Source organism: Prionailurus viverrinus, chromosome A2 (genome assembly GCF_022837055.1).
Source record: "Prionailurus viverrinus isolate Anna chromosome A2, UM_Priviv_1.0, whole genome shotgun sequence".
Lineage (NCBI taxonomy): Eukaryota > Metazoa > Chordata > Mammalia > Carnivora > Felidae > Prionailurus > Prionailurus viverrinus.
The window spans coordinates 139228124-139255133 of NC_062562.1; the positions used below are offsets into that span (position 1 = coordinate 139228124).

The 27010-nt window shown below is 37.0% G+C and overlaps 1 protein-coding gene across 6 annotated transcripts in view; it reads left to right on the top strand.

The window, feature by feature from the left end:
• The window catches only part of CPED1 (cadherin like and PC-esterase domain containing 1), a 268599-nt gene that overhangs the window by 34753 nt on the left and 206836 nt on the right, over nucleotides 1-27010 (top strand). For all 6 annotated transcript variants that reach the window (XR_007150228.1, XM_047849268.1, XM_047849265.1 and 3 more), the window contains exon 3: nucleotides 23382-23488. Coding sequence is in view for 5 of the 6 variants with exons in the window: in XM_047849268.1 (XP_047705224.1) it covers nucleotides 23382-23488 (107 nt within the window). In the remaining variant the exon portion in view is untranslated. The remainder of the gene's footprint in view (nucleotides 1-23381; nucleotides 23489-27010) is intronic.

Below are 27010 nucleotides of genomic sequence, written 5' to 3' on the forward strand. Positions count from 1 at the left end.
AAAATATATATTTATAATATACACCTTCCCTACAGAAACAGAATCACCATCACATTATTCTCTTTCATATTATCCAAGTCCTATTTAGTAAATCAGTGTTTTAGTTCATAGAACGGAGCAGTGGCCTAAGAGAGAATAAATATTTTCCAAAAGTTTTTAACTTGCTCCCGGGATAGAGTCTAAATAATATATGGTCCAAAAGACTCTGACACGCAGTATATTTTATCATTGGGTGAGAATTATTTATGTGTACTTGAAGAGGGCATATTTCTCCAGTCGCCGCCGAAACCAGATCTGCAACAGCCACAAGAAAATAGATGGTTCCAATTGCAAAGAATGTTTCTGGGAGGCCCTGCAAGTAGTTGGACCAATATTTTTGTTTCCCCACTGTTTAACGGGACACTTGGGTACAAGATTTATTTGTAGCAACCCTAGAAGACATAACCAGGACCCATTTAAGGATGAACGTTTTATCAGTCAGAGTTACCCAGCAGGGGATCTGCCCATCTCAGAACACAGGAAGTATTGTGGGAACAGAGTCAAGTCAGGGATGCTGCCCAGCGGTTGTTTTATTCCTCAGGAGAATGAGGAAAATCACCACCCAAGTCTTTTTCAGATCGTCTCTATAACATTCATGACCATGGAATGAGAGAAAGTAAGACACGATTTTAAACCTCATCATTCTAGGGATTCTTTCTCTTGAATCTTTTTAGTCTCATGTCCAAGGGCAGAAGAGAGGAATGGTAAGCAAAGGAGTGGAGAAACACTGGTCTGGAGGCAAAGTGGGAGGTGATCCCCTTTGGCTAGTAGTGCATGTCGATAGCAGATGCTTCCACTGATCATTTAAAACTCAAGAGCCTAATGAAGTCTCTTCTCCTTCCTTCCTGTCGCCAGCCTGAAACCAGCACCCCTGCTGCTTTCCTGAGTTTAATATGCTATATGAACATTTAGCAAGAAGACAAAAGAGTAAAGGTCACATTTAAAAGGCAGAGTGTGTTTTGCCTTGTCAGTATTTCACCTAGAACACCTTTGACATATGTTTTTTATTATGCAAGTAATAGGTTTTGGATGATATCAGAAGTGCTTCTGTGCCTTTCGTTAATCAAACTGGGGAAAAAAAGGAAATTGAATCAAAGAAACTTACAGGTCTGCACCATTCAATTTTATTGTATTATGACACGCAGTAATTGTGTGTTCAGGTTTATTGTTATTTTCCTCAGTGCTTATAGAAGTACTGATGTATTTATGACCAAACAGAATTTGTTCTTTAATTGGCACACTAGAGCTCGAGGAATGTTTATTTAACCCTAACTCAGCTGAGTTGTTTATACTACAGAGACCTGAGTTGAATTTACTTTACTTTTTGAAAAAAGCTTTCTTATTTATAAAAGTTGAGCTTCAAGTGACCTCTCCATTCTAATGTTTCCTTTACCCTCCACTGTGCAAAGAGAACAAAAAGCCAGTGTCTCATTTTTACTCCAAAGAAATGAAACTACTTCCTTAAGTGGGTTGGTTCTTACCGTTGAAAATGGTAACCAGATGTTTACTGAAATCCCCAACATTTCTCCTTCAAGCCTAGCTTCCTTCTAATCGTTTGATCTTTTTAAGTTTCATAGAAACCAGATTGGGTATTTAAATTTTCCAAAGCTGGGAAATGTTTAATAGAGCTTTGAAGATACTTTTTCTGAACTGTTTTCCTTAAATGCACTTTCTGCTACTTTTATTTTTTAAAAAAGGGACAGCGTTAACATTTTTTTTTGCAATGCTATTGATTTTATTTAACCATATTACAAATAACATACTGTACTATTATTTGGTTTAGTGTGAAGGAAAAAAAATCCTTGCAGTTTTTTGCCCCTGGCAAATACATATGCTTGCTTTACATAGAATAACAGAAACCTACATTTCACCTGGTTTTGCCTCAGTTACAAAATTAATAGCCCAATTCAGTGGCCAGTTAAAATATTGAACTTATTTCAGACACTAGGTAACATGGATTCCCACTGATCTTTTTAGATCAGGGTTTCTCAAACTTGGCTGTCCATTGAAATTCTGTGAGGAGCCTTAAACTCCCATTTGCTAACTTCTAGCCCCAGATCTTCTGATTGAACGGATCTAGAGTTCTAGCCTGGATATCACGAGTTTAAAAATCTCCAGGTGATTCCAAAGTACAGGTAAATTTGGGAACTTTGGTTGATGTGCTGTGTTGTTTTCATCTCAAATTTTTATAAATACAGTTGGCTCTTAACACAGATTTGAACCATGCGGGTCCATTTATATTTGGATTTCTTACAGTACAGTCCTATAAATGTATTTGCTCTTCCTTGTGAATTTCTTTCTTTTTTTTTAATATTTTATTTATTTTTGGGAGAGAGAGTGTGAGCAGGGGAGGGGCAGAGAGTGAGGGAGACAGAGGATCTGAAGCAGGCTCCAGGCTCAGAGCTGTCATGGCAGAGCCTGATGCAGGGCTCGAACTCATGAACCGTGAAATCATGACCAGAGACGAAGTCAGACACAACCCACTGAGCCACCCAGGCTCCCCTTCCTTGTGATTTTCTTAATAACATTTCTTTTCTGTATCTTACTTTATTGTAATAATACAGCATATGATACATGTAACATACAAAATATATGTTAGTCGACTATTCATGTTATTGGTAAGGCTTTCAGTCAACAGTGGGCTATTAGTGGTTAAGTTTTAAGGAAGTTGAAAGTTATACACAGATTTTCTACCCTGCAGGGCTTGGTACCCCCTAACCCCCATACTATTCAAGGGTCAGCTGTAATTTATTTCAGGTCATTGGTTTTTTTTCATACTCTTTAGAATTAAAGACTTTTTTTTTAGACATTAGACATTTTGTTTGGTTTTGCTACAGACTAAACTATGCTTTGAATGACAGATCTAATTTGTAAAAACAAATAATATTCATATTATATTTAGATTAAGGAAAGACTCCAGGAAAGAAAAGCAAACTGTTTCATATGGGACTTTTCAAGTGACAGAGCATGTGCATAAACTACAAGGGAGTTTGGGGACTCCAGATATAATGTGTTTACTATGCTAGTGTATTATCACATTTGGATGCTTGAAATATTTTAGACATTTTCCTCAATTTGGGAGGAGTTTGGAAGCATCTAACCGCAGTTTCAAGACTGCCTCTTCACTTTTGCACCACTTTTGCTTTCTGCTCTCTATTTTATAATTATTGTAAACCTCCCCACTTTCTTTTGAGACTTGATTTTCCCTCTGGAGAATTAATTAGCTAATTAATTATTATTAATCAATATTTCCCTCTAGATATCCTCTGTTATTTTTCATCTTCTTTTTAGCTAAAGTTGCTTCTTCCTAACATTATCTCTTTGTGGATGTGGATGTCCAGACTACAGTTTGGGAGATGAAGATTTAAGAAAAAGTCAGTATTTTTTTCCTCGTAATCTCTCTCTAATTAACCCTCAATAATAATAATATGACTCCCTTCTCCCTTAAAGTTGTTTTTTTTTCCCAGAATTTACCAGGAAACTCCTTTTTTTTTATTTTTACAAAATACAGCCACTGTTTTGTTTTTGCATTGTTTTTGGTATAAGAGCAGATTTGATCATGAGTAGAATATTGGTATTCTTCAGGAGTTATGTAAATATTTTAAAAACTTAAATTAAGCTTTAATGTGAATTCACTGAGGTAATTTCTCAATTTCCTTGATCTCACCTATCAGTGTTTCCCAACCTTGGTGAAATGTGTGAACCAGTGGAATAGATACTTGTCCTAGAATTGAGTGGGTCCCACAGGGTCTGGAATTTTCTTATGAACTCTTTTCTCCCTTAACTTCCTTAATGCTGCCCTCTCCTGCTTCTCCAACCTTTCTGACGCTGCTTCTTTATGACCTTCCTCCAAATTTGGGCTTTCTCCAAGACATTTACCCCAGTCATCATTTTCCCCCCTATCTTGACATTTCCTCAAGATATTTTTCTACTCTGCAGATTCATTAATCTCCTCTGGGGAACAGATTGGTGGCAGCCAGAGGTGGTGGTGGGAGGACTGGGAAAAATGGGTGAAGGTGGCCAAAAGGTACACACTTCCATTGAGAGGTAAGTTCTAGGGACATCATGTACAACACGGTGACTACAGTTAATTACACTGAATTTTATATTTGAAAGTTGCTGCAAAAATAAATGGTCAAAGTTCTTGTCACACACACACACACACACACACACACACACACACAAATTTGTAACCATGTGGTGATGCATGTTAAGTAGACTTATTGTGATGGACATTTTGCAATATACACATATTGAATCATGTTGTGTGCCTGAATCTAATATAATGTTATCTGCAATTATATCTCACTAAAAAACATCTCTGGAGATATGATGTTTGAATAATGTTGAATCCTAATCTGTTTTCTGTAGGCAGGATTTTTAGAGTCTTGATTGTCAAGTACCTGATAGATGTTTTGGCTTGTGTGTGTCACTGCGTCAACATATAGCAAACTGCACCGATTACCTCCCACGCCTGCAACATCTGTGGTTCTGCCTGCCGTGTTTCTCTTGTTGGTACCGCACTCGCTCAGTCTCTCAGGTGCTAAAGCTCATCGTCAGGTTCTCCCTCTCCTTCAGCTGCAACACACGTTGGACACCAAGTCCTCCTCCATGCCGTGGCTCCACGTTCCGCGCCTCTCATGCTGTCACAGCAACTATTAAATACTCTCCCAGCTGCTGGTCTGTGCTTTCTACAACACACCCCCATCATGACTGCCAGTTTAATATTTCACAAACATAGCTCTGATCACATCACTTCCCTGTGCAGAAGTCTTCAGTGATGTCTCATTTCCTCCTAATCAGAAGACATGTTTCTTGGTGTGGCATTCAAAGCTTCCCAGGCCATGGTATCAGATACCTCCCCAGCCCTGTTGTAGTGTGATTCTCAAGCCTGTCCTCACACTCAAATTATTCAGGGAACTTAACAATTTAAAAAGTCGGTGCTGAGGCCTCACTTCTGAAAATTATATCAGAATTTTAGGGGAGCAGAATGAACTCGGGCATTGCTATTTTTTTACAGAGCTCCCAGGGATGGTCATGTGTGGGCTTCCTGGTATTGGCCTACTAATCTTTGCCTGATCATGCTCAAAGCTTTGTGATTTGCATTGCTACTGAGGTTTTGGGCCCCTAGAATTCCTTCCTGTCTGCCATTTCTTAGAATTCAATCTGTAAGTTGACCCATAAATAACCCTCAAAGTAGAAATGTTAAACAAATTATCTGAGACCTCACCACACATTATTCACATATCTCTGATGCCTAGAGTATGTTCTGTGTTACATTTTTAAATCTTATGTGTTCATCTCTTCTCCCCTTCTGTATTATAAACTTCTTGTAAAGCAGGAAATGTTTTATTTGTCTATTTATACTCTATTCTGCGTAGGACAGTGTCTTGCAGGTACCTAGTAGATACACTATTAAATGAATAAGCAATTGAAGAAATAGACCTGCAAATATACTAATAAAATAGCTGAATCTTTCCTTTGCATATTCAAGCACCATTCGCTTCTTAGAAAAGTAGGGGAAAAATACTTAGTATGATAAGAGATAGCTGTGTGGTAGAGCAAAATAAAATGTGCTCCAGGCCGTGTCTGAGCAAAACCAACTGAAAAACAGAACTCACATACCTGCCGTTCTTAGTGAAGAGTCTCTGTAACCTCGTTTCAGAGTTGCTCAAGCCAGTGCCCTCTCTGCTTTCAAAGAAACAATTCCACCAAGTTAATAATAACCTTTTAATAGTAATGATAATAACTCTTTTCAGCTCTTTCTCTAAGGACAAATATGAAAGGCATATGTGAATCTCATCATCTATGCAACAAAATAGTCTATTTAGAGCAGGGTATCTTCTGGAATTTAAAACATCTTGTTAGCATTCCACCTCATTTTCAGAGTGACCACACAAGTGATTAAGGGCTATAAAGGGCAGAAGCGACTCGCAGGGGGCCCTGCTTCTCTAATAGCGAGCTCTCTATTTTGTACTTGTGGGTAAAGGGAATCCCTGTCTCAGTGGTTGCTTAAAGAACATGGTTTTGGCAAAGCTCCAGGGTAGTAGCTACTGTTTGCTGGGCCCATGATTCTCAAACTTAATATGCATCAGAATTGTCTGGAAGGCTTGTTAAATCACAGACTGCTGAACCGTACTCCCAGGAGATCTGATCCAGTAACAATGGTTAAGATAAAGATAACAAGTTCTCAGGGAATGCTAATCTACTGATCCTGGAGCATGTGTTGAGAACTAGCGTGCTGATACTTCTTTATTACAGTTTTTCAGCGTTTCTTCCAGAAGCACAAAGAAGTTCTGCCTGTTTGCTATTTAAGTAGTTAAGTGGCCAAACGATTCCCAATTCCCCATTTGCCTTGGCAGGACTCTGAACCAGTCACCCACTTGGGTGGGAAGCCCTGCTCCTTAATTCAAACAGATGCTAAACCCGTCAATTAAAAGTTGGTATGCAAAGCTGTGGTATGTGCTATCTTCATTCCTTAGAGTCTAAGGCCCGGGATCCATTTGAAAGTGAGAGCAACAAGCCACTGAATTTCTTTTTTTAATTTAAAAAAAAATTTTTTTTTTAACGTTTATTTATTTTTGAGACAGAGACAGAGCATGAACGGGGGAGGGGCAGAGAGAGAGGGAGACACAGAATCGGAAACAGGCTCCAGGCTCTGAGCCATCAGCCCAGAGCCTGACGCGGAGCTCGAACTCACGGACCGTGAGATCGTGACCTGAGCTGAAGTCGGAGGCTTCACCGACTGAGCCACCCAGGCACCCCAAGCCACTGAATTTCAAACTGTCTTTGGGCATCTTGGGCTTGCTTGCGTATAGTGGGATCGAGGTAAAAATATGGACATACGATTTATCCTAAATCGTAATTATATGCCCCCGAGAAGCAGCAAGATGGTACTATGGAAGGGAGGACGACTACTTTGGATTGCACTGTCTGTGTGAAGCCGTGACTAAGTTACCTAATTTCTTCAGATGCCTTTCATTTTACAGAAGATGAAGATTTTTTGACTAGATAATCTTTCAGATCTACTCCAATTGCAAAATACAGAAAAAGTTCAATAAGGAATGGAGCTAATCTCTACAATGCCACCAACAAAGACAGCTAATGTTGGACATGTTTCTTTACAAGTATTGTATACATTTTATGCACTTTCCTAGCTTGCTTTTTTAGCATACTATTTATCAGAAACACATGCCATAAAAACTTTGTAAACATTATTTCAATGGCTACATAAAATTATATTATATGGATGTATTTAATATTTACTTACTATGATTTCCTTAATCTTTTCCACATTGTTAAATATTTCTGATATTGCCAATATTTGGCTATTGTAAATAATTCTTGTATATAAATCTTTGTCTACATTTCTGATTCTTTCTTTAAATTTCTAAAAGTAAAATTACTGGAATGAAGAATGAGGGCCCACCTTGAAGCTCTTCATTCACGCTGTCAAAATTCTGCCTGAAAAAGTTAAAGCATTCCCTGTTAGACGTGCAAAAAATTTCCCATCTCACCAAACCTCACCAGTATAAAACTCTGTCATTTTAATAAGTGATCTTATTTTCAGAATGAGAACTTTATCATTGTTCTATGGAAGTATGACATGGAAATCCAAATTCACAGCTGTAGTGTAAAACAGATTGTTTCTGTTGGAAATTGGTACTTGCATCATAGTAAGAATGCGGAAGGCCAGAAAGGCTGGCACATTCCATGGTAATCTGAAGACTCATCCAGATAGCCAACATATGAGGAATAATGAGTGTTTGCATTTCCATTGGTTTGTTTGCTGAAGGATTTCTATTCATTATGTCCATTTGTTTGAGAAATAGCGTATTAAAGTTTATCATCAAGACCTTATTTTGTGGGTACCTGAAATCCTAACTTATAAGCATACACAGCATGACTACTGCATGCTGAGACTGATTTTTATTTCTTGTCTGATGGAAAGAAATCCTATTACTTTGTCACCCTGAGTATTTTTAAGACACTATCATATCATGGACATTTTGGATTTAAAAATGATCAAGATCCAGGTTAATTTTCTGTACATTTTTGCTTCTGTATAAGTTAATTGACATTTTACAGTACTTTGAAAGATATGCAGTGTGTGTATCTCAATGTGTATATCTCAAAAAGACTCAATGTCATTTTTCTCAGAGAAAATGTTTCTTTACTTAGATGCATATCCTGACCGCATTTTTAGAAAAGAGTCCTATTTCAAAGATGTCATATGTTTATGGTAGAATATTGAATCAAATATTTGCAAATACAAAGATGAGCATGAAAAATTAAATCTAAATTCACCCAGAGAGAACACAGTTGACATTGTGCATGTTTCCAGGCATCTCCCTAAGCACAACCCAAACATGCGCGCGCGCGCACACACACACACACACACACACACACACACACACTTTCATCTTACCCTTTTTCCCCCTGCCTCTTTATACCATAGCTTATCTCACGTGTTTTAACAGATAAAATGTTAATATTCAGATATTCTGATAAAAGCTTTGCAATATCAACATAATTTAAAAATTTTAATATCAGTAGTTTTAAGTTTGTCTTTTTTTGATTACTAACTAAATGCACTGTGATATGCACTGCATTTTTAAATTTTTTTTTGTGATATGTCCTTTACATGCATTAACTCATTGAATTGTCACTCATAGTCCATAGGTAGGTATTTCTGTTTCATACGTGAGGAACTGAGTAAGGAGTCTCATAAATGGGACAGCTGAGGTTTGGCCCTGGGCTGTCTCTCTCCAAACTTGAGTCTTTAACTGCAATATCAAAGTCATTTCTGGAAAGTATATGGAAATTTCCTTTGCTTCGTTCTTTTTAGTATTTTATTATATGGAAAGGAATGCCCCGATAGTTTAACTAAGTCCTTCTTAATAGGTATTTAGAATCGTTTCAACGATGAAAATATTTAAATATTTAAATATTTAAAATATTAAAACTGGGGTTCTCCTTGCCAAATTTCTCCACAAAAGGTTGGCTCCTGTTTTTACTTTCATCACCAGTGCTAGTTCATGATCTTTAGCAAATACATGTTAACATGTTTTTTAATCTGATGAGATTAAAAATGACACATCAGTTTAATTTTTTACTAAAAAGAAAGTTTTACTTGCACATCAAATACAATTCTTTTTCTTATGCTAAATTTTGTCATTTTGCTTCATTTTTATGTATAAAACTTTTTTATACAATGCATATAAATAAGAAATTTATAGAGGGGGCACCTGGCCCGTGCAGGTGGTAGAGTATGTGACTCTTGATCTCAGGGTTGTAAATTACCTAGAAAATAAAATTGGGTGTAGAGATTACCTAGAACATAAAATTTAAAAAAAACACGTTTATAGAAAGCAAATCCAAGTGGTACAACGAAGAAGATCACGAAATTAAGAAAAGTTTACTGAAAGACAATTTAAAGCATAGAATATCACTTTACATTCATAGAACTGACAAAATCCAAAATTGGTGATATCACTTATTGCTGGTAGGAATTCTGGGAGTGGAAGCTCTCATACCTTGCTTGCAGAAATCTGAAATGTTGTAGTTTTCTTTTGGAAAGCAATCTGGAAAAATCTATAAAATTTAAAATACAAATACTTTTTAAGATAGCAATATTTTTGAGAATCAATTTGATAGAAGTCACAGCATCAAAACATAGTAAAATATGTACATAAATCTTAAAATTAACAATGTCAGTGGAGCAGAGAGAATGATTTTACATAAGGACAATTAAAATAAAGGAAATGAGATTACTGTATGAATTTTGAGTAGTAAATAATTAGAGAGAAAAATAGCAAATTATGTTCCAAGCATCCAGAGAGGTGGAAAATTAATGTTTGAGATAAGAGGAAACTATGATTTTGCAGAATTCTGTTAAAATAACGCATTTAAGAGGTATTATGGGATAAATAATACCTCTTAAATGCATAAGAACAAGTTACTTTAAAAGAATGGTACACTGTAACAGTACTTGGCAAAGCTTCACATTGACCTAAATATTCTTCATCTCATGGATAACAGAATTATTAGCCTCAGGAGACATTTCCAATATCCTTTTGGCTTCTAGGAGCAGGGCCAATTTTCCAAAAATTGTGAAGTGGATGAAAATTGTCTTAGGCGATAGCCCAGTTTACCCACTAGCCAGGTCCCTCCTTACCCAAAGCACCTACTTCAGGGAGTCAGAGGAGTTGGCCTAGGTGGTCAGGTCACACCTACCACTTGGGCCTTGTTGCTACTCACTCAAGAGAATGTACATTCCTTCATCATTAGTTTTAAGGCTCAAGGTGTCACCTGTTTTAGCAAATGCACAGTGTCAAGGAGAGAAAACTGCTGAGCTCCTTTCTAGATAATGTGCTTGAATTTTAACTGGGACCTACTACTAATGAGGTCCTCTCTTTTCCTTAGATTGAAGCCACCAATGAATGCCTTTCCTCCTATGGTAAGAAGGCCTATTGAAGCAGCATAAAAGGGGTAGCCAGGAGTTGGGAGAGGTTATTCCCTGTGTTCTCTAAATTACACTTATATTGCTCTATACAGAAGCCTTAAATAATAATCTACAAGACACATAGAAGATGTTGCATTTTGTTTCTTGAAATAAGTTCATCATCTAGATCTAGAATTTATCTGCCCATGTATACCTACCACTCACCTATTTATTCATTAAACAAATACTAATATAAAGCTCATCAAGTACCAGGCACTGTTCTAAGCACTTTACAAATATTAATTCCTTTAATCCTCCTAACATTCCCTAAGTGTTGGTATTATTATTACAACTACTTTTTGGAATGGCCGTGAATGAGCTCACTAGATTATCTATTGCTTGATTTGAAAATGGAAGATAAGACTTGCCCATAAATATCTTACAGAAATCTATGATTGGGTTAAATACATCTCCAAAGAGATGGAAAATAGTGCATTATGAGTAGGAGATATGTAATCTTAAAATACTTATTGCATTAAATAATAAGCAATTGAGGGAGTGGATTCTTTTTCTCATGTTAGTGGATTATAGTTTCTCAAGCCTTAGTTCTCATCTGTGCTGAATTAGTGTGGAATTGTTCGTAGAGTAAATTTTAAATCGATGACTCCCTCCGCCCTCTCACATTGTTCATAGTCCCCAGTGCCTTATTAAAAAATGTTAAACCAGACATGACTAGCTTGCATTCACTGCATTTTAAAGAAGTCATGCAAAGTGATTTTTAATAAAACCGGAAGAAAAAATGATATTTGGTTAAATGAAGTGTCACAATGCTAATTATACACTAAAACCTCCTGTTCCATAATGTGGAATTAAGTATAAGGAATGTCTGTCAAAAACTCATGTCAAGTACTCAAGTAATAAAAGAACTCAATGTGTGGGTGCCTGGGTGGCTCAGTCAGTTAAGTGTCCAACTTGGCTTAGGTCATGATCCCGTGGTTTGTGAGTTCGAGCCCCGTGTTGGGCTCTGTGTTGACAGCTTAGAGCCTGGAGCCTGCTTCAGATTCTGTGTCTCCCTCTCTCTCTGCCTCCCCAACTCATGCTCTATCTCTTTCTCTCTCAAAAATAAGTAAACATTTTAAAAAATTTAAAAAAGAACTTAATGTAAAGCTCTAACCTCATAACAAGTATTACCAGTAGGACATTATAGTCAGGCATCAAGTTACTGACACTAGATACTCAAGTTATATTCAATACATGGTTATTAAACAAGAACGAAGGGTAGGATGCTAAGGCTGGCATTGTTGGGACAGACAGAATTTCAAAGATGAGTGAGACCTTTCAAGGAGCTATAGGGTATAGTTGTATATGAGTGCTTCTCAAATTTACAGGCACATTTAGGTTACCTGGGGATCCTGTTATTGACAAATTCTGATTTGGTAAGGTCTAAGTTGGGGGCTGAAATGTTTCATTTCTAACAAGCTTTCAGCTGATGACAATGTTGTAGGGCCAAGGACCACTGTTGAGTAGTAAGGGTGCCCATGTTTAACTGTAATAAAATATTCCAGAACTATAATAAAATATTCTGCAAATAAAATATTCCAGAACAGAAAAAGTTGCCAATTCTGAGTGTGGGGATCTTGGCAGGTGTGCAAGTAGAATACTTGGTAGGTAACAATGAGCTCTCAAGTAGATTTTTGAAGGAAGAGGTTCAACTGCATGAGCTGCATGCCAGAGACACACAGGTCTGTAAGTGCTTGGAGTCTCAGGGACCAACAAGGGGTTGATGTGGTGGAAGAGGAAGTCAGGGGCTGCCTTGACAAGACTAGATTGACTAGAAGACTAGGTTAGGGCAGATGTAAAGAGCCTAGGTTGTATTGCTAAGGAACTTGATCTGCGATGGGCTGGCAATAAGATGTTTCTAGAGGATGACTCTGACTGTAGAGGGGAAGGGGGCTAGAGAAGGAAAAAGAGTTATAAGTAGGGAGACTAGGAGACTTTGCAGAGAAGATGAAATCTTAGATTTAGGGAATGTGGTAGAATTTGGAAAAGTCAGGAAGTTATTTAAGAAGTTCAAATTTAAAATAGATGGGAATTGGAAATGAATGGGATGTGGGATTGAGAGACAGGTACAAGTTGAAGACGACCTTATGCTTTCCAGCCTGAGGGAGAAAGAGAGGCTACACCTTTGGTAATAAGAAAAGTGGAAGGAAGGACAAGATTTTGGCCAGAGATAATGGGTTCAGATTTGTACTTGTTCAGCAGGGCATTTGTTCTAGAATGTAACTGGAAATGCCTCTCTGAAACATGAGAAAGGTAGAGAAATGTAACTTTGGGAGTCAATGCAAAGAAGCAATAGCTAAAGCAATGGATGTAAATAAAATCACCAAAGGATTTGACTTTAGAGAGAAATAGTAACAAATGCAAAGAAAGGCGAGGAATTTGGAGAGCTGCATGTATTAACAGGAGGCTCTCAAAACCCAAACTTGATCTATTTGTTCAGTCCTCTATATTTTAAATACCATTGGAGTTTGTATTACCAGAGAATGCATCTCACATAAAAAATAAAAACTTTTCACTTTCAGCATTGTAATGCTGACTGGATTTGTAATACAACATCCTGAGTATAAAATCCTTAGGAAGATGTGTAATCAGTATGTGAGAGTTTATGTCTAGTTTATGCCTACATCCACATACTTAATAATCATCTTATTTCCGCTGGAGGATTTATTTATTCTGCTTTTTTAAATACTGAAGTCCATATTTTATTCAGATTTTCTTGTTTTTCTACATAATGTCCTTCTTCTGTTCCGAAGTCCCATCAGGATATCACATTACATTTAGCCATCATGTCTCCTTAGGCTTCTCTTAGGCTTCACAGTTTCTCAGACTTTCTGTTTTTGATGACCTTGGCAGCTCTGAGAACTGGTCAGGTACTTTGATCTTTCTCTACTGGGATTTGCCTGATGTTTTCCCCATGATTAGACTGGAATTATGGTTTGCAGGAGTAAGACCACAGAGGTAAAACATCATTCTCATCACTTCGTATCAAGGGTATATATTATCAACCTGCCTCATAGCTGTTGGTGTTAACCTTGATCCCTTGACTGAGGTAGTGTTTGTCAGGTTTTCCATTGTCGCTCTTTTCCTTCCCCTTTCCATACTGTACTCTTTGGAAGGATGTCATTATGTTCGGCTCCCAGAGAAGGACCAGGAAGTTGTGCTCCACCTCCTTGAGTTTGGAGTAGCTACATAAATTATTTGGTATTTTTCTACTCACATGGTTTGTCTCTTCATCCCCATTTATTTGTTAATTCAGATAATTTGTTTATATCAGCATGGACTAATGGATAGTTACTTTATACTTTCGGTTGTAATCCAATATTACTTATTCTGTTGCTGAAATCACTCCAGTTTTGACCATTGGTTCCCATGTCCCTGTCACATACTTCCATCATTGCTTTCATTTGTTTAATTATTTGTTTTGAGCTCTTCCTTACTTTCTGGTGCAATGATGCTCTAGTATCGGCTTCTATATTTATGACTCCAGCCTCTTGAATAAGCCATTTCTTCAAGGACCTATGGTTCCTTTTATTGCAGAATGATGTTAGAAACCAGTATCTAGGCACTAGGTGTAGTCTTATTTTTTTTAATTGCTGCACTGTTCATTCTTTTCAGGTCTTCTAAGCTGGTGAGGATTCCAGACATTTAGAAATTTGGTAAAATGCTATAATGAGAGTTTTATCCCAGACAGACAACAGTCTTGAAAGCGGTGAAAGTTTAAACACACATTCAGTACACTTCACTAGCACACTTACAGAAGTGCCATGAAAATCTTTAAAAATATTTTAAAAAATATGTGGGGTGCCTGGGTGGCTCAGTTGGTTAAGCGTCCAACTTCGGCTCAGGTCATGATCTTGCAGTTCATGAGTTTGAGCCCCACATTGGGCTCTGCGCTGACGGCTCAGAGCCTGGATCCTGCTTTGGATTCTGTCTCCCTCTCTCTCTGCCCCTCCCCTGCTCATGCTCTGTCTCTCTCTGTCTCAAAAGTAAACAAACATTAAAAAAATTTTTTTAATTAAAAAAATATGAAGGAACTTCAGCAAGCCTTCTAAAGTAAATATTTCTTGAATGTATTTCATAGGAATAAACTGATCTATTTCCTTTAAAACTCTTCTTTTAAAAAATGTTTATTTGAGGGAGGGAGGTATAGAGAGAGAGAGAGAGAGAATGCATGCATGCGTGTGGGTGAAAGGCAGAGGGGGGAAGAGAGAATCACAAGCAGACTCCACACTGTCAACACAGAGCCTGATGTGGGGCTTGATCTCACAAACAGTGAGATCATGACGTAAGCCAAAATCAAGAGTCGGAGGCTTAACTGGCTGTGCCACCCAGGAACCCCATCCTTTCAAACTCTTCTTTATGACAAGTTTCTTCAGAACGGGAGTCTTAAACTTTTGCAAAAATTTAAGCATGATATTGGTTTCTTAAGCTTATGAGTAGAGCAGAAGAATTTCAGGAGCTCAAAACTCCTCATGGAAATGATCTCATTGATTTTCACAACCTCTCATGGGGCAGAAAGAGGGTAGATAGTAGAATACGAAAGCTTGATTTCTAGTGTGGATTTAGAAAACCCAGGGGAGAATGGCTTAGAGTTTCTCTGTGGTAAAACACAAAGTTTTTATCATTAGCCCTTAAAGGGTAAGGAGCCAGAGGTAGCATAAGCAAAGATCCATGACCAGATTTTTGGGGTAAGAAACTTTAATTAGATTTTGTGACTATGTTGTATAATTTATTGAAGATCTAAAGATTCTGTATATATAATTTCTCTTAAATTCTGAAAATTTCCATATTGAATCCAATAAACATCTAAGTGTCTACTATAATCTGTGTTAGATACAAGAATGTGAATAGTTTTTGTCCTTAAAGAACAGCTGTGAATAAATTTTACTATGGGTCCTGGGTTGCTGTTCTGTATAATAATACAGTTAATGCAATTTGAAAGATTCAGGAAAAGATACAGGTATTTGCAGTGGCTAATTTATATCCAAACAAACTTACGGGGTTATAAAGCATAGAATCTAATTTTTCATCAATAAGTTGATAATGTATTCATGAAATGTCACATTATTTACTAATTCTGATAAAGGATGGGTACAAAGAAAATAAGACTTTGTTATTCAGCAAGAATCTCACAGTCTAGTGGTGAACAGAAAAAGAGTATACAGATGGAACTGTGAATATATGAAATATTCTTGTTATATTATAAAGGAATATTATGTATTGTTTAAAATTAAACATTTTGTGTATTTCATGCTAAAAAAAAAAAGAACCCCACACATTTTAGGAAATCACTGTACTTGTATCCTTATGGAATATAATAGTCTAACACTGTGAATAAGTAAATGAGGCTTGGCTTTTGTAGCTATGTATCTTGGAAGCTTTTGGACAAGTTTATTTTCCAAGTCAGACTTTATGAATCTTTTCTGCTTCAATTTGATGTATGTGTTCACAAAAAAGTTTCCACTAAGTAAAGCGCTAGGAATCTGCTTTGTTTTTATAATTTCTTCAAATGCTAGGAATGGTTATTTTATTTTCATAGGCTTACTTCTCTCATCCTTACTAAGAACCGAAATATATCTTTAGGTCCTCTTTGTAAAACTACTTTAAAATTGTCCTCACTGCCTCAATTTTTAACTTTTACAATGTACTGGATTTTGATTGAGTTTTAATTGTTGATCTGCTGCTCACCTTCAATTTTATATTCACTATGGATCTCACAAATCTATAGCAGCTGTTTCTGAAATCGCAACCACTGTTGTAGATACTAAGGATATAGCAGTGAACAAAATAGACACAGTCCTGCCCTCATGGAGCTCACATTCTAAGGGGAAGAGGCAGGCAATAAATAAATAAATAGACAAGAGATACATAATCTGTCAGATGATGATAAATGCTGTAAAGAAAAATAAAGCAGGAATAGACTTAATATTCTGAGATTTTTATATAGTGTGCCAGAAAATAAAAATTGTCATTCCTTGAGAATAAACATCATGTATATGAATGATGATATCTCAGAGCTGTCTGTTGTTCTCTGGATCGAGTAACTGATCTAGTAGACTCTATCAATGAGGGAGATCATTTGTGAGCCAGGAAATGATTGTTTGCTTTACATGGCAGCCTGCCTATGAGGGACTGGAAATATTCTAGAGTCAGCCCTTGCTCCGTAGGGCAGATGCTTGATTAAAACAGAAACAAGAACAGAACCTTTAAAAATAGCTCTTACTTTTAACACTGAGATGTTACTTGGTTCCCGAGAACAAGTAGAGAAAGATAAAAACTAAAGTCAGTAGTTGTTTACGTCTGAATTAATAAATGCGGACCCAGACAACTCCCAAAATTGTCCGGGGAGTCTTCATTGCTACCCGAGCCAACACTAGGAGGCATGATAGTGTGGTATTATCAGCAACTTTGTTCCACAGTTTATGGGGAGAAGCCTATAGATTTTTCATGTTTTTGTGATTGTCAGATGGAGAACAGAACATCCACATCCTGTTTTCCTAGAACAATGTCCTGTGACCTCTCTATTTATGGGCTTGGCTAGTCTAATCTGGGAGCTAGTCTTGCTCTGGCTGCTTTGTGACTGCAAAAGAAATCATTTTAATCATCTAAAAATCTAAGAAACTTTTGGAGATTTCTTTTCAAAAGTAGGTGGTAGCCAAGTTAATATTTATGGTTTCTGAGTACATGTGCAGTTGAATATTCCTTCCTTTTAAAGATCAAAGCACTTACTTCTCAATTACCAGTGGTAGCTAATAATGTTTGGGGGCACTGTTGCTGGGTGAGGGTCTAGGAATACCCAAGATACTTGTTATACTCCTTTTTCCCTCTGAGGTCCCAAAGGAAAATAGATGCACTGGACAGTAGTTGGAAAAAATACCAAACCTATATAATTCCTCTTTGTCTCAGTACCCTCCCTCATGAAGAGTATGGAATAATTGCTTATACCCCATAATGTTGTTAGAAGTTCTGCATAAATTAAAATATATAAGGTATTCTCTATTGCCTCCCTGGTTTTTAAAGTGATGATGGTATAATGGTTATGAACCCTTAGAGCTAAACTTCTGTGTTCGAATTCTCTTCCCACCACTAACTAGATGACTAGATGATGAGTTTGAGCAAGTTATTTAACCTTACTGTGCTTTTCAAAAACAGAATAATCATATCCGGGAGGATATTGTGTGGAATAAATGAATTAACACAAATACTTGGAGCAGTACTTGGCTTACTGTAAGTGGTCAAGAAAGATGTACTGCTGATATCATTACTACTACTACTATTTATGTATTTATTTATTAGTGTGGCTTTGGCACCCAAATCCTAATGCAATATTCTAAGGAGCTAGGCTGAATCACATAAAGGTCTCCTGTTCTGTCTGCCAGGGAAACCTAAGAAACCACCATCCAGGTTGGCCAAGGGCAGCTTTGCCTATTTTTTTTCAAATCCACATCTGACTTCTCCACTCTTACACTCTAATGTCAACCTTCTAGGGACAGAAGAAGTACATCAAGTAAGGCCAACATAAAGAATGTTTGCCCTAATGCCAAAAAAAAAAAAAAAAAAAAAAAGAAGCAGCCTGTCTTGGGCTGCTTCTAACTATGGCAACAGTCCTGAGACAGGCTGAATGTCTTAAAAGAGGCCAAAGAGAGACCGTGGGTGAGAAAGAGAAGGGATCAGGCCCACCTAGGAGTGGTACCTGGGTCACTCTATCAGTTCAACTGGAGAGAGAAGACACGAGTGAAAAAGATTTCCATAGGCCTCTCCTGATTTTTCCAGGCTCCTGAGAAAAAGAATTACTCTAAGAGACCACATGTCAATTCTTACCAACTTTAACACAGCCAATAAAATGTCTCCGGAGTTGAAATGACCTTGCTCAACCTTGTGGGAGAGCATGGCCGGATCTGGAGATCAAAGGGTGTGTTCAGACATCCTTATAAGACCAACTGACCAAATATCAATTTGCCCACAGTCATCTTAACAAGACCAGTTTACCTAATGAACAACTCTAATTCACTGAAAGCTAAAGCCTGGAACATCAACTTGCTGAATGGGCAATTCATGCAAAACGGACACACGGTGTTTTATACCAGGTCTAGGACTGGTTTGCCTACTAGAGGCACAGCCCAGGCAGTTAGGGCCTGGGGGACCCACATGGTAAACTGGAGAAAATGCGGGAGGCTGTACTCCACTCCAGTCAGTGGCTGCCTTATAGGATATGGACCCAGTATTATCACAGCCTCCAAGTTTTCAAATGAAGGCAGAAATCTGGACTTTTATATGAATTATGCTGACATTTGCATTTTGGCAAATACTTAAAATTTAAAATGAGAACAAAACAAAAATTGTGCAGGCCAAATGCACCCCATGTGCCGTTTGACTCTCCCTGTGTGCCTGAGTCTACAATCTCTGTTGTACATCCTGGGCGTTTGCCTACTAAATGCTCATGCTTTCAGCTAGTTGAGCATGGCCCCAAAGCTCCACAATACTTGCAATGTGTAATTTTGCTGAGGCACAAATCTGTTTCCCAAATGTTCCAAGTTGACTTATGAATGTGATTTACTTAGCTGGTGAATGTGCTTATGTCTGTACCCAATTTCCAGATTTCAGTGTGGCTTTGGGGGTTTTTTAAACCAAGTTTGAGTACATAGTGCCATTCATGCAACAAATAAAAGCTTTTGCTTTAAAAAGGGTTGTGGGAATCAGGGGACAGTGTTGACTTTTAAGGTTGGAGATGGAAATGAAGAGAAAGTGAAAAGGTCTACTCAAGATTTAACTAGGAGGTAGAGTTTAGGAAGTTTGAGGTAGGAGTCAGGGAGGGTATCCGTAAGAATTTTGAGTGGAAACAATCAGCATTTTTCAGATTGTGGTGGCAAAGAATTAGGCAAGAAGTATATGAAGAGATCACTTGAAATTTTTGGTTATACTTTACTTTCATTTTAAGAGGAAATTTATGTGCTATAAAATATTTTTGAAATTTTAATTTTAAATTTAAAATATTCATTAAATATTTTTGAGAGGTACGGGGTAACCCTTATGAATGTCAAGAAACTGTAGCACTTTACAAGTTATCCTAAATTCTTTTTAGTGCTCAGGTCTCTCAAAGATTGCCGAGGTCAGTGACCACTTTTTTTTTTTTTCTGTTTACATTCATAATTCTAGTACAATGTCCTGCTCATAGGAGTTTCTTTATAAATTAAATACTTTGAATTATTTAAACATGTCTTCCCATTTTTAACATTTATGGCTTAAATATATATGTCTTAATCAAATCCAGAAATTGTGTGTATGTCTTGGGTAGTGAAGGGGAGCTTGCATCAGACTTGGAGGAAAATGAAATGTACTCTGTTTTTAATGCCTGAACAATACAGTCCATGATTTTTTTTTTAATTTAATTTTTTATTTTTTAAAATTTACATTCAAATTAGTTAGCATATAGTGCAACAGTGATTTCAGGAGTAGATTCCTTAGTGCCCCTTACCCATTTAGCCCATCCCCCCTTCTGCAACCCCTCCCATAACCCTCAGTTTGTTCTCCATATTTATGAGTCTCTTCTGTTTTGTCCCCTTCCCCTGTTTTTATATTATTTTTGCTTCCCCTCCCTTATGTTCATCTGTTTTGTCTCTTAAAGTCCTCATATGAGTGAAGTCATATGATATTTGTCTTTCTCTGACTGACTCATTTCACTTAGCATAATACTCTCCAGCTCCATCCATGTAGTTGCAAATGGCAGGAGTTTATTCTTTTTGACTGCTGAGTAATACTCCATTGTATATATATATATACCTATATATACCACATTTTCTTTATCCATTCATCCATCAATGGACATTTGGGCTCTTTCCATACTTTGGCTATTATTGATAGTGCTGCTATAAACATGGGGGTGCGTGTGTCCCTTTGAAACAGCACACCTGTATCCTGTGGATAAATGCCTAGTAGTGCAATTCCTGGGTCATAGAGTAGTTCTATTTTTAGTTTTTTGAGGAACCTCCGTACGGTTTTCCAGAGTGGCTGCACCAGCTTGCATTGCCACCAACAATGCAAAAAGAGATCCTCTTTCTCCACATCCTTGCCAACATCTAACATTTGTTAATGTTAGCCATTCTGACAGGTGTAAGGTGGTATCTCATTGTGGTTTTGATTTGTATTTCCCTGATGATGAGTGATGTTGAGCATTTTTTCATGTGTCGGTCATCTGGATGTCTTCTTTAGAGAAGTGTCTATTCATGTCTTTTGCCCATTTCTTCACTGAATTATTTGTTTTTTGGGTGTTGAGTTTGATAAGTTATTTATAGATTTTGGATACTAACCCTTTATCTGTTATATCATTTGCAAACATCTTCTCCCATTCTGTCGGTTCCCTTTTAGTTTTGCTGATTGTTTCCTTCACTGTGCAGAAGGTTTTTATTTTGATGAGGTCCCAGTAGTTCATTTTTGCAATACAGTACATGATTTGAAGTCCTCTCTTTGCATATCCTTGTCTTCTTAAAATATTTGGTTGAGTATATTATGTCAGGATGTTTCTTCTAGGTTTTAGTGTTTCCTGGGCTAGAAATAATATAAAATGGAACCATCTTTGTTTTTTCCCTTTTGAATCCATATCAAAAGGTTTTGGCTGAAAGTGCCAGGTGAACATTTTAAATAAGGTATTGGAATCATCACAGAGTATTTGGTTTTGGCTCAAGAAATCCATTTAGAGTTTCCTTCAAAGTGAGGATGCATGGGGGCGCCTGGGTGGTGCAGTCGGTTAAGCGTCCGACTTCAGCCAGGTCACGATCTTGCGGTCCGTGAGTTCGAGCCCCGCGTCAGGCTCTGGGCTGATGGCTCAGAGCCTGGAGCCTGTTTCCGATTCTGTGTCTCCCTCTCTCTCTGCCCCTCCCCCGTTCATGGTCTGTCTCTCTCTGTCCCAAAAATAAATAAATATTGAAAAAAAAATTAAAAAAAAAAAGTGAGGATGCATGGACCTTCCAAGTCTAATGCCGAATGGCTACTAGATGGGGAGATTTCTCTCATGCCCAAATCACTTGTATCATTTCTCCATGTCCCTTTGAACTATTGCACTATATTCCAGCATCTTGAGATACATCACGCAACAAGAGACAAGAGCTTAACTTGAGTTCAATTGTCTGGATCCTTTTGTTTGGCAGAGAGGTTTCTCTTCTAGGAACAGGACAATTACAGAGGAATCAATAGCCCAGACAGCACAGAGCTTGTCAAATCGTAAAGGACTTGATTAGTGCAGAGTGAAATTTCATTCCTAATTGTCATATATCAGTCTTCGTTATCAATCTTTTTTTTTCCCCATAAAGTCCTTCTTTGAAAGCATTATGCATTCAAATGAGAAATTCTTTTTTTTACTAAAAAAATTTTTTTTAAGTTTTATTTATATTATATATAAATATATAAATATATTTATATATTATTTATAATATAAATATATTTATATTATATTTAAGTTTTATTTATATTTATATATAAGAGAGACAGAGCACAAGTGGGGGAGGGACAGAGAGAGAGAGGGAGACACAGAATCTGAAACAGGCTCCAGGCTCTGAGCTGTCAGCACAGAGCCCGACGCAAGACTCGAACTCAGACTGCGAGATCATGACCTGAGCTGAAGTCAGATGCTTAACTGACTGAGCCATCCAAGCGCCCCTCAAGTATGAAATTCTTTCGGGAAATTTTTAAAGACAGGATTTGGTTATTTTCAGGCTTTGTAGAAGCCACTAATACCTAATGCAAGAGGTGACTTGTGAGATCTGGCATAAATAGTTACCGAAGGAATATGATCTCAGGATTGTTTAACTCCAGAAGCCATGTGTACAGAAATTGCTTGATTTTTTTTAAAAGTAGATTTCCACCCAAAATGGAGGAAGTTTCACAAGTAATATCAATCCTTTCATACATTCTTTAGTGTTCTTTTTTGCCTGGTTATTTTTGAGATACCTATTCTATATGCCTTTGAAGTAACATGTTTACCACTCTGTACTGGGGCTAGTTATTCATTCATTTATCAAATATTTTTAAAGCACCAATTATATGCAAGACATGTCGATAAAAACATGTAAATAAATCAGAGAGACTAAGAGAAAACAAACTCATAACACACAAACGTTAATTTTCAAATGTTCAAGTATTATGCAAGAATGTACTCTTCTGAGATTATTTTGGCAAGTTACTAGGACTTATTGGCAAAGGGCTTTGTCCTTGGTAAATAGCTGAAATATTATTTGCTTCAGTCCATGTTATACTCTGTATTTTGAGCTCAATTCTGCTGTTGATAACTAGACCACAAATTCCTTTTAGACAAAACCTGTTTTTTAGAATTTTCATTGAATTTTATTTTCAGTATACTGCAACTTTTTCTTTGGAAGAAATCTTATAAAAGTATATCTGATGTTTAAGATTTGCGAAAAGTAATGGTGATATCAAAGCCTAGAACAAAAATATTTGTGTTTTGACTTCTTATCATTATTTGATTTTGCAACCATCGTCTATTATCTTAAAAGACTTTATAACCATCTTTCCTCCCAATCTCCAGATAAGACTTTGTGAATTTATAAAATTAGTGGCTTAAAACATTTAAATTTTAGACTTTTAGGAATTTTATGACATTGCGTTAGATAATTGAATTTTCCCTAAGATACAATAGTAAATATAAAAATGTTTCTAAATTAGAAAAGTTGAATTTCAGTTACTTTGAATATTGACTTTTAAACATATTCAGAATCATTGTTACTTGTGTTTTATAATTTAAGTAATAGCATTCTTAAATCTAAGAATGGTGCCTTCATAAATCTGATAAAAAAATATTTGTTTTTCAATATTCTTTTGCCATTAGGTGATTTGGGCTCTTGGGATCTGCTCATTTGCCTGTCTTCTAGGAAAGCTGGTGGAAAACCTTGCATATCCAAGGAAGACATGTGCCAGTTAGGTTTACATCAAAAGGTAAATTTTTTTTTTCAAAATGGTTACAGATTTTAACAGCCCTTGGATATTAACAGCAGCATATCTTGGTCCATAGTATTTTTTTAATGTGAAAAAAGCATCAAAACTTACAGCTATTTCTCAGTAGTGAAATAACATTATAGTAGCTACACTGATCATTTGATATATCTGCAGTTGACAATCTTGATAAGTCCTTCCTCCTTGTAACTCCTGACTCCATTGGCCTTTGGGCCGAGAACATTATTTTTGCTCTTCTTTTCCATCTTTGGCCATTCCTTCTCTGTTTTCTTCATAGCCACCTTTTGTCTGCTCGTACTTTAGATTCCTGTGTTCCTCAACACCACTCCCAAGGTTGTTGATGATTCCCAAAAGTACATCTAAAATTCAAGCACTTTCTCTGGCATCAGGCTCGTGTGTATAATGCCTGCTAAACATCACTTTTATATCACACAGACACCTCAGAGTCACCATGGGGAAAACTCACTCGTATGTTCCCCAGTAAATCCACTTCTACTCTTGCATTCAGTAGCTCTGCAGAACTTCTGTTATATTGGTCACAAGCATGAGCAATCACTGTCACTCCCTAAGGTGGAAATCTGGCCTTCACCTCTGATCCCTTCCTCTCCTTTGTGGTCTACATTCTATCAATTACTAGTGCTAAGGAATTTAACTCCTAAATACTTCTCAAGTATATTATTTCTCAAATATCCATGCTCACTACTTTTATTCTGGCAAGATAGTCACCACATCTTACCAGGTTATTACAGAATCCTCTTTACCGCTTTTTCTGAAGCAAGTGTTCTGCCCCTGAAATCCATCCTGCCCAAAGTTATCAGGATAAAAAATACAAAATTCTGAGCTAACCTAGTTAGTCCTATACTTAAATCTTGAATGGCTTTACATCAACTATAAGGTAAAGCCTACAGTTTTCTTCCCTGTGAGTATTGGCCAACCTCCAAGCAGGAGACAAATTCCATACTTGAAAGGACTTAACTGAAGGGAAACCAATGAAAGAGCTATTTACTGAGGTTTTGCCAAGATAAGAGAAACAAGATTAGAGAGAATGTAATTAAAAAGATTGGGAAAAAAAAACAAAACAAAAGATTAGAGGCACCCAGGGACCAGCAGCATCATAAAGTTTTACCACCCTTGGTCTGAAGAAGGGTTTATAGAGGGAATGGTTAGCAAAGCCTAATGAGAGCTGGAGCCAAAAAAGAGGGGTCGCTGGAAAGGAGCTATAAAGTAGGGGAATGTAGCCATTGCCAAATCATAAGCCTGCAGAGAAGAAGTCAGGGAGATGAATACTCAACTTCTCTTTACTACCCCCCAAACTCTTGCCAAGGCCTCCTGTTGGTGCCACGCATCATTCCAAGTATTCACATATTTATGCTCATTCTTTACACATAGGAGACTGAAGCACAGAAAAATTAGGAGAATTTCCTAAGTCCACATAGATAATAAATGAAGCAACCAGGATTCAAACTCAGGGAGTTTGACTACAAATTTTGTCTTCCTAACTACATCACTATAAAATTTTTCTAAATAAATATTTAAGACAGCATTTACAGCCTATTCTCATGAAGATTCTTAAAGAATGCATAAGTTCTAAATGATACATATTAGATAACTGTCACTTTGGAGCATGAATAATTTGAAGCTTTATGAACCATGACTTATTTATGTAAACATAAATATTCAAAACAGAAGTTGCTTCAGATTTGTTGGGATTCTTAGATGAACAAAGAAAAGGGCCTCTGCTCAAATTAGGATTACTAATCACATGAGAGCTTTGGAATCTAAGTGCTTAATGAAAGTGATCATAAGATTTGTTATAAAAAATGAGTGGCCTGGAGTCTCTCTAGTCAGAAGGAGAGTAACATGATTTTAAAACTGTATTGGTCCATGTGATGCAGAAAGTGAAGTGAGGTCCACTATTTGGGGTAACACTAAGTTTAGTAACTGGGACTGTATTTCACCTTTAACAGAAAGGTTCTACTGTTTCAAGAGCAGAGGGATTCATTTCTAGCTCTAAATGTTTGTAGGATTAGCAGTCCCTAAAACAGTATGCTGTTTTTAGTACCCGGAGCACTGAGAAATACTGAAATGGCTCTTATTATAAAACATTTGAACACATTTTCAGATGAATTTGATGGAATGATAATTGCATGGGAGAGACAAGGGGATAATGGCTCTTCTTGTCATTAGTTCTCTTCCTTGTGAATGATACTGAACAGCTTCCAGAGAACATCTGAGTTCTGATAAAATAGAGACTGTTTGTACCGACCTAATGAAGAGAAAGAGAAGAAAAAGATATTGCTGTGAAGTTTGCGTTACTCTCGGTATTCATGAATGACCCGTCCCAATTTTTTCCCCTGGGTTCTTTCTTCCACACTTTGTAGTTATAAATAGTCAAACTCAAATGTCTCTCCTTAATGAGTTAATCGTATTACTGTAGTTTTAGTTTTAGTTTATAAACACGTTCTAAATGTTTATAATTGATATACTGTTGTTCATATTAATTGAACTATGTCTCAAAATAAGAATGATTTTTTTTACTTTTGCTTCTCATAATCTGTAATAGAAACAATTTACATGTGGAATACTCACAGATTAGGATTGTGGAAGGTATGTGGGGATTGAAATCTTTCTAAATGCACATTTTCTTTTTCTCAGTTTGATCTCAGAAATATCCCAGGGCCCAAACATCATTATCTTTATCATTTCCCTTATGTATTCTAACCCTTTCAAAGATATGGAAGGTTTTATGTCAAGAAAAATAGCAGCTTATATAAAACATACGCACACATATAAGTGTACGTAAAACATTCAAACCCAATGCAAAATCAGTGAATATTGAAAATAATTATTAAGGTGATAATGATGTACAGTGTAGACTCTTTAAGAGTAACAAATGTACCACTCTGGTGGGGTTGAAGTCAGCTAATCCAAATAAAATGTCATTGATGATGTTCCTTTTGACAATGATGGAAATCTTACATATTTTATGATGCACATAAAAAAAATAAAAACCAAGCATGAGGATATAGAAGAGCATTATTAGGTTTAACAATAAAAATACATGGAATACATGTAATATAGTTGATTTGTTATAGCTATATGACCCATAGCCTTTGAATACGTTTCTTTCTTTGTGCCAAGTCATTCGGTTTAACTGCCCAGGTTGGTGCTATTACACAGAGTCAAACGGAAATGGTATTTCTGGTGTCACGTGTCACCTCAGTTATGTCATCTGCTGAGACTCTGTGTATTCTAAAGATGTGCTTTGGAGGAGGGAACACGGAAGAGGTCACTGGGAGGAGGAAGGGAAAGTAGAAAGCGGAAGCCTGGGAGCAGTTGCTTCCCTTGGCTTGGCTCTGCTTTCTTGAAGCGAATGCTTTGCTGATCCTGGTCAGTTCATTCTTCTGACTGAAGGTCTCATATAGAAAGTCACCTCTCTGGGGCGCCTGGGTGGCGCAGTCGGTTAAGCGTCCGACTTCAGCCAGGTCACGATCTCGCGGTCCG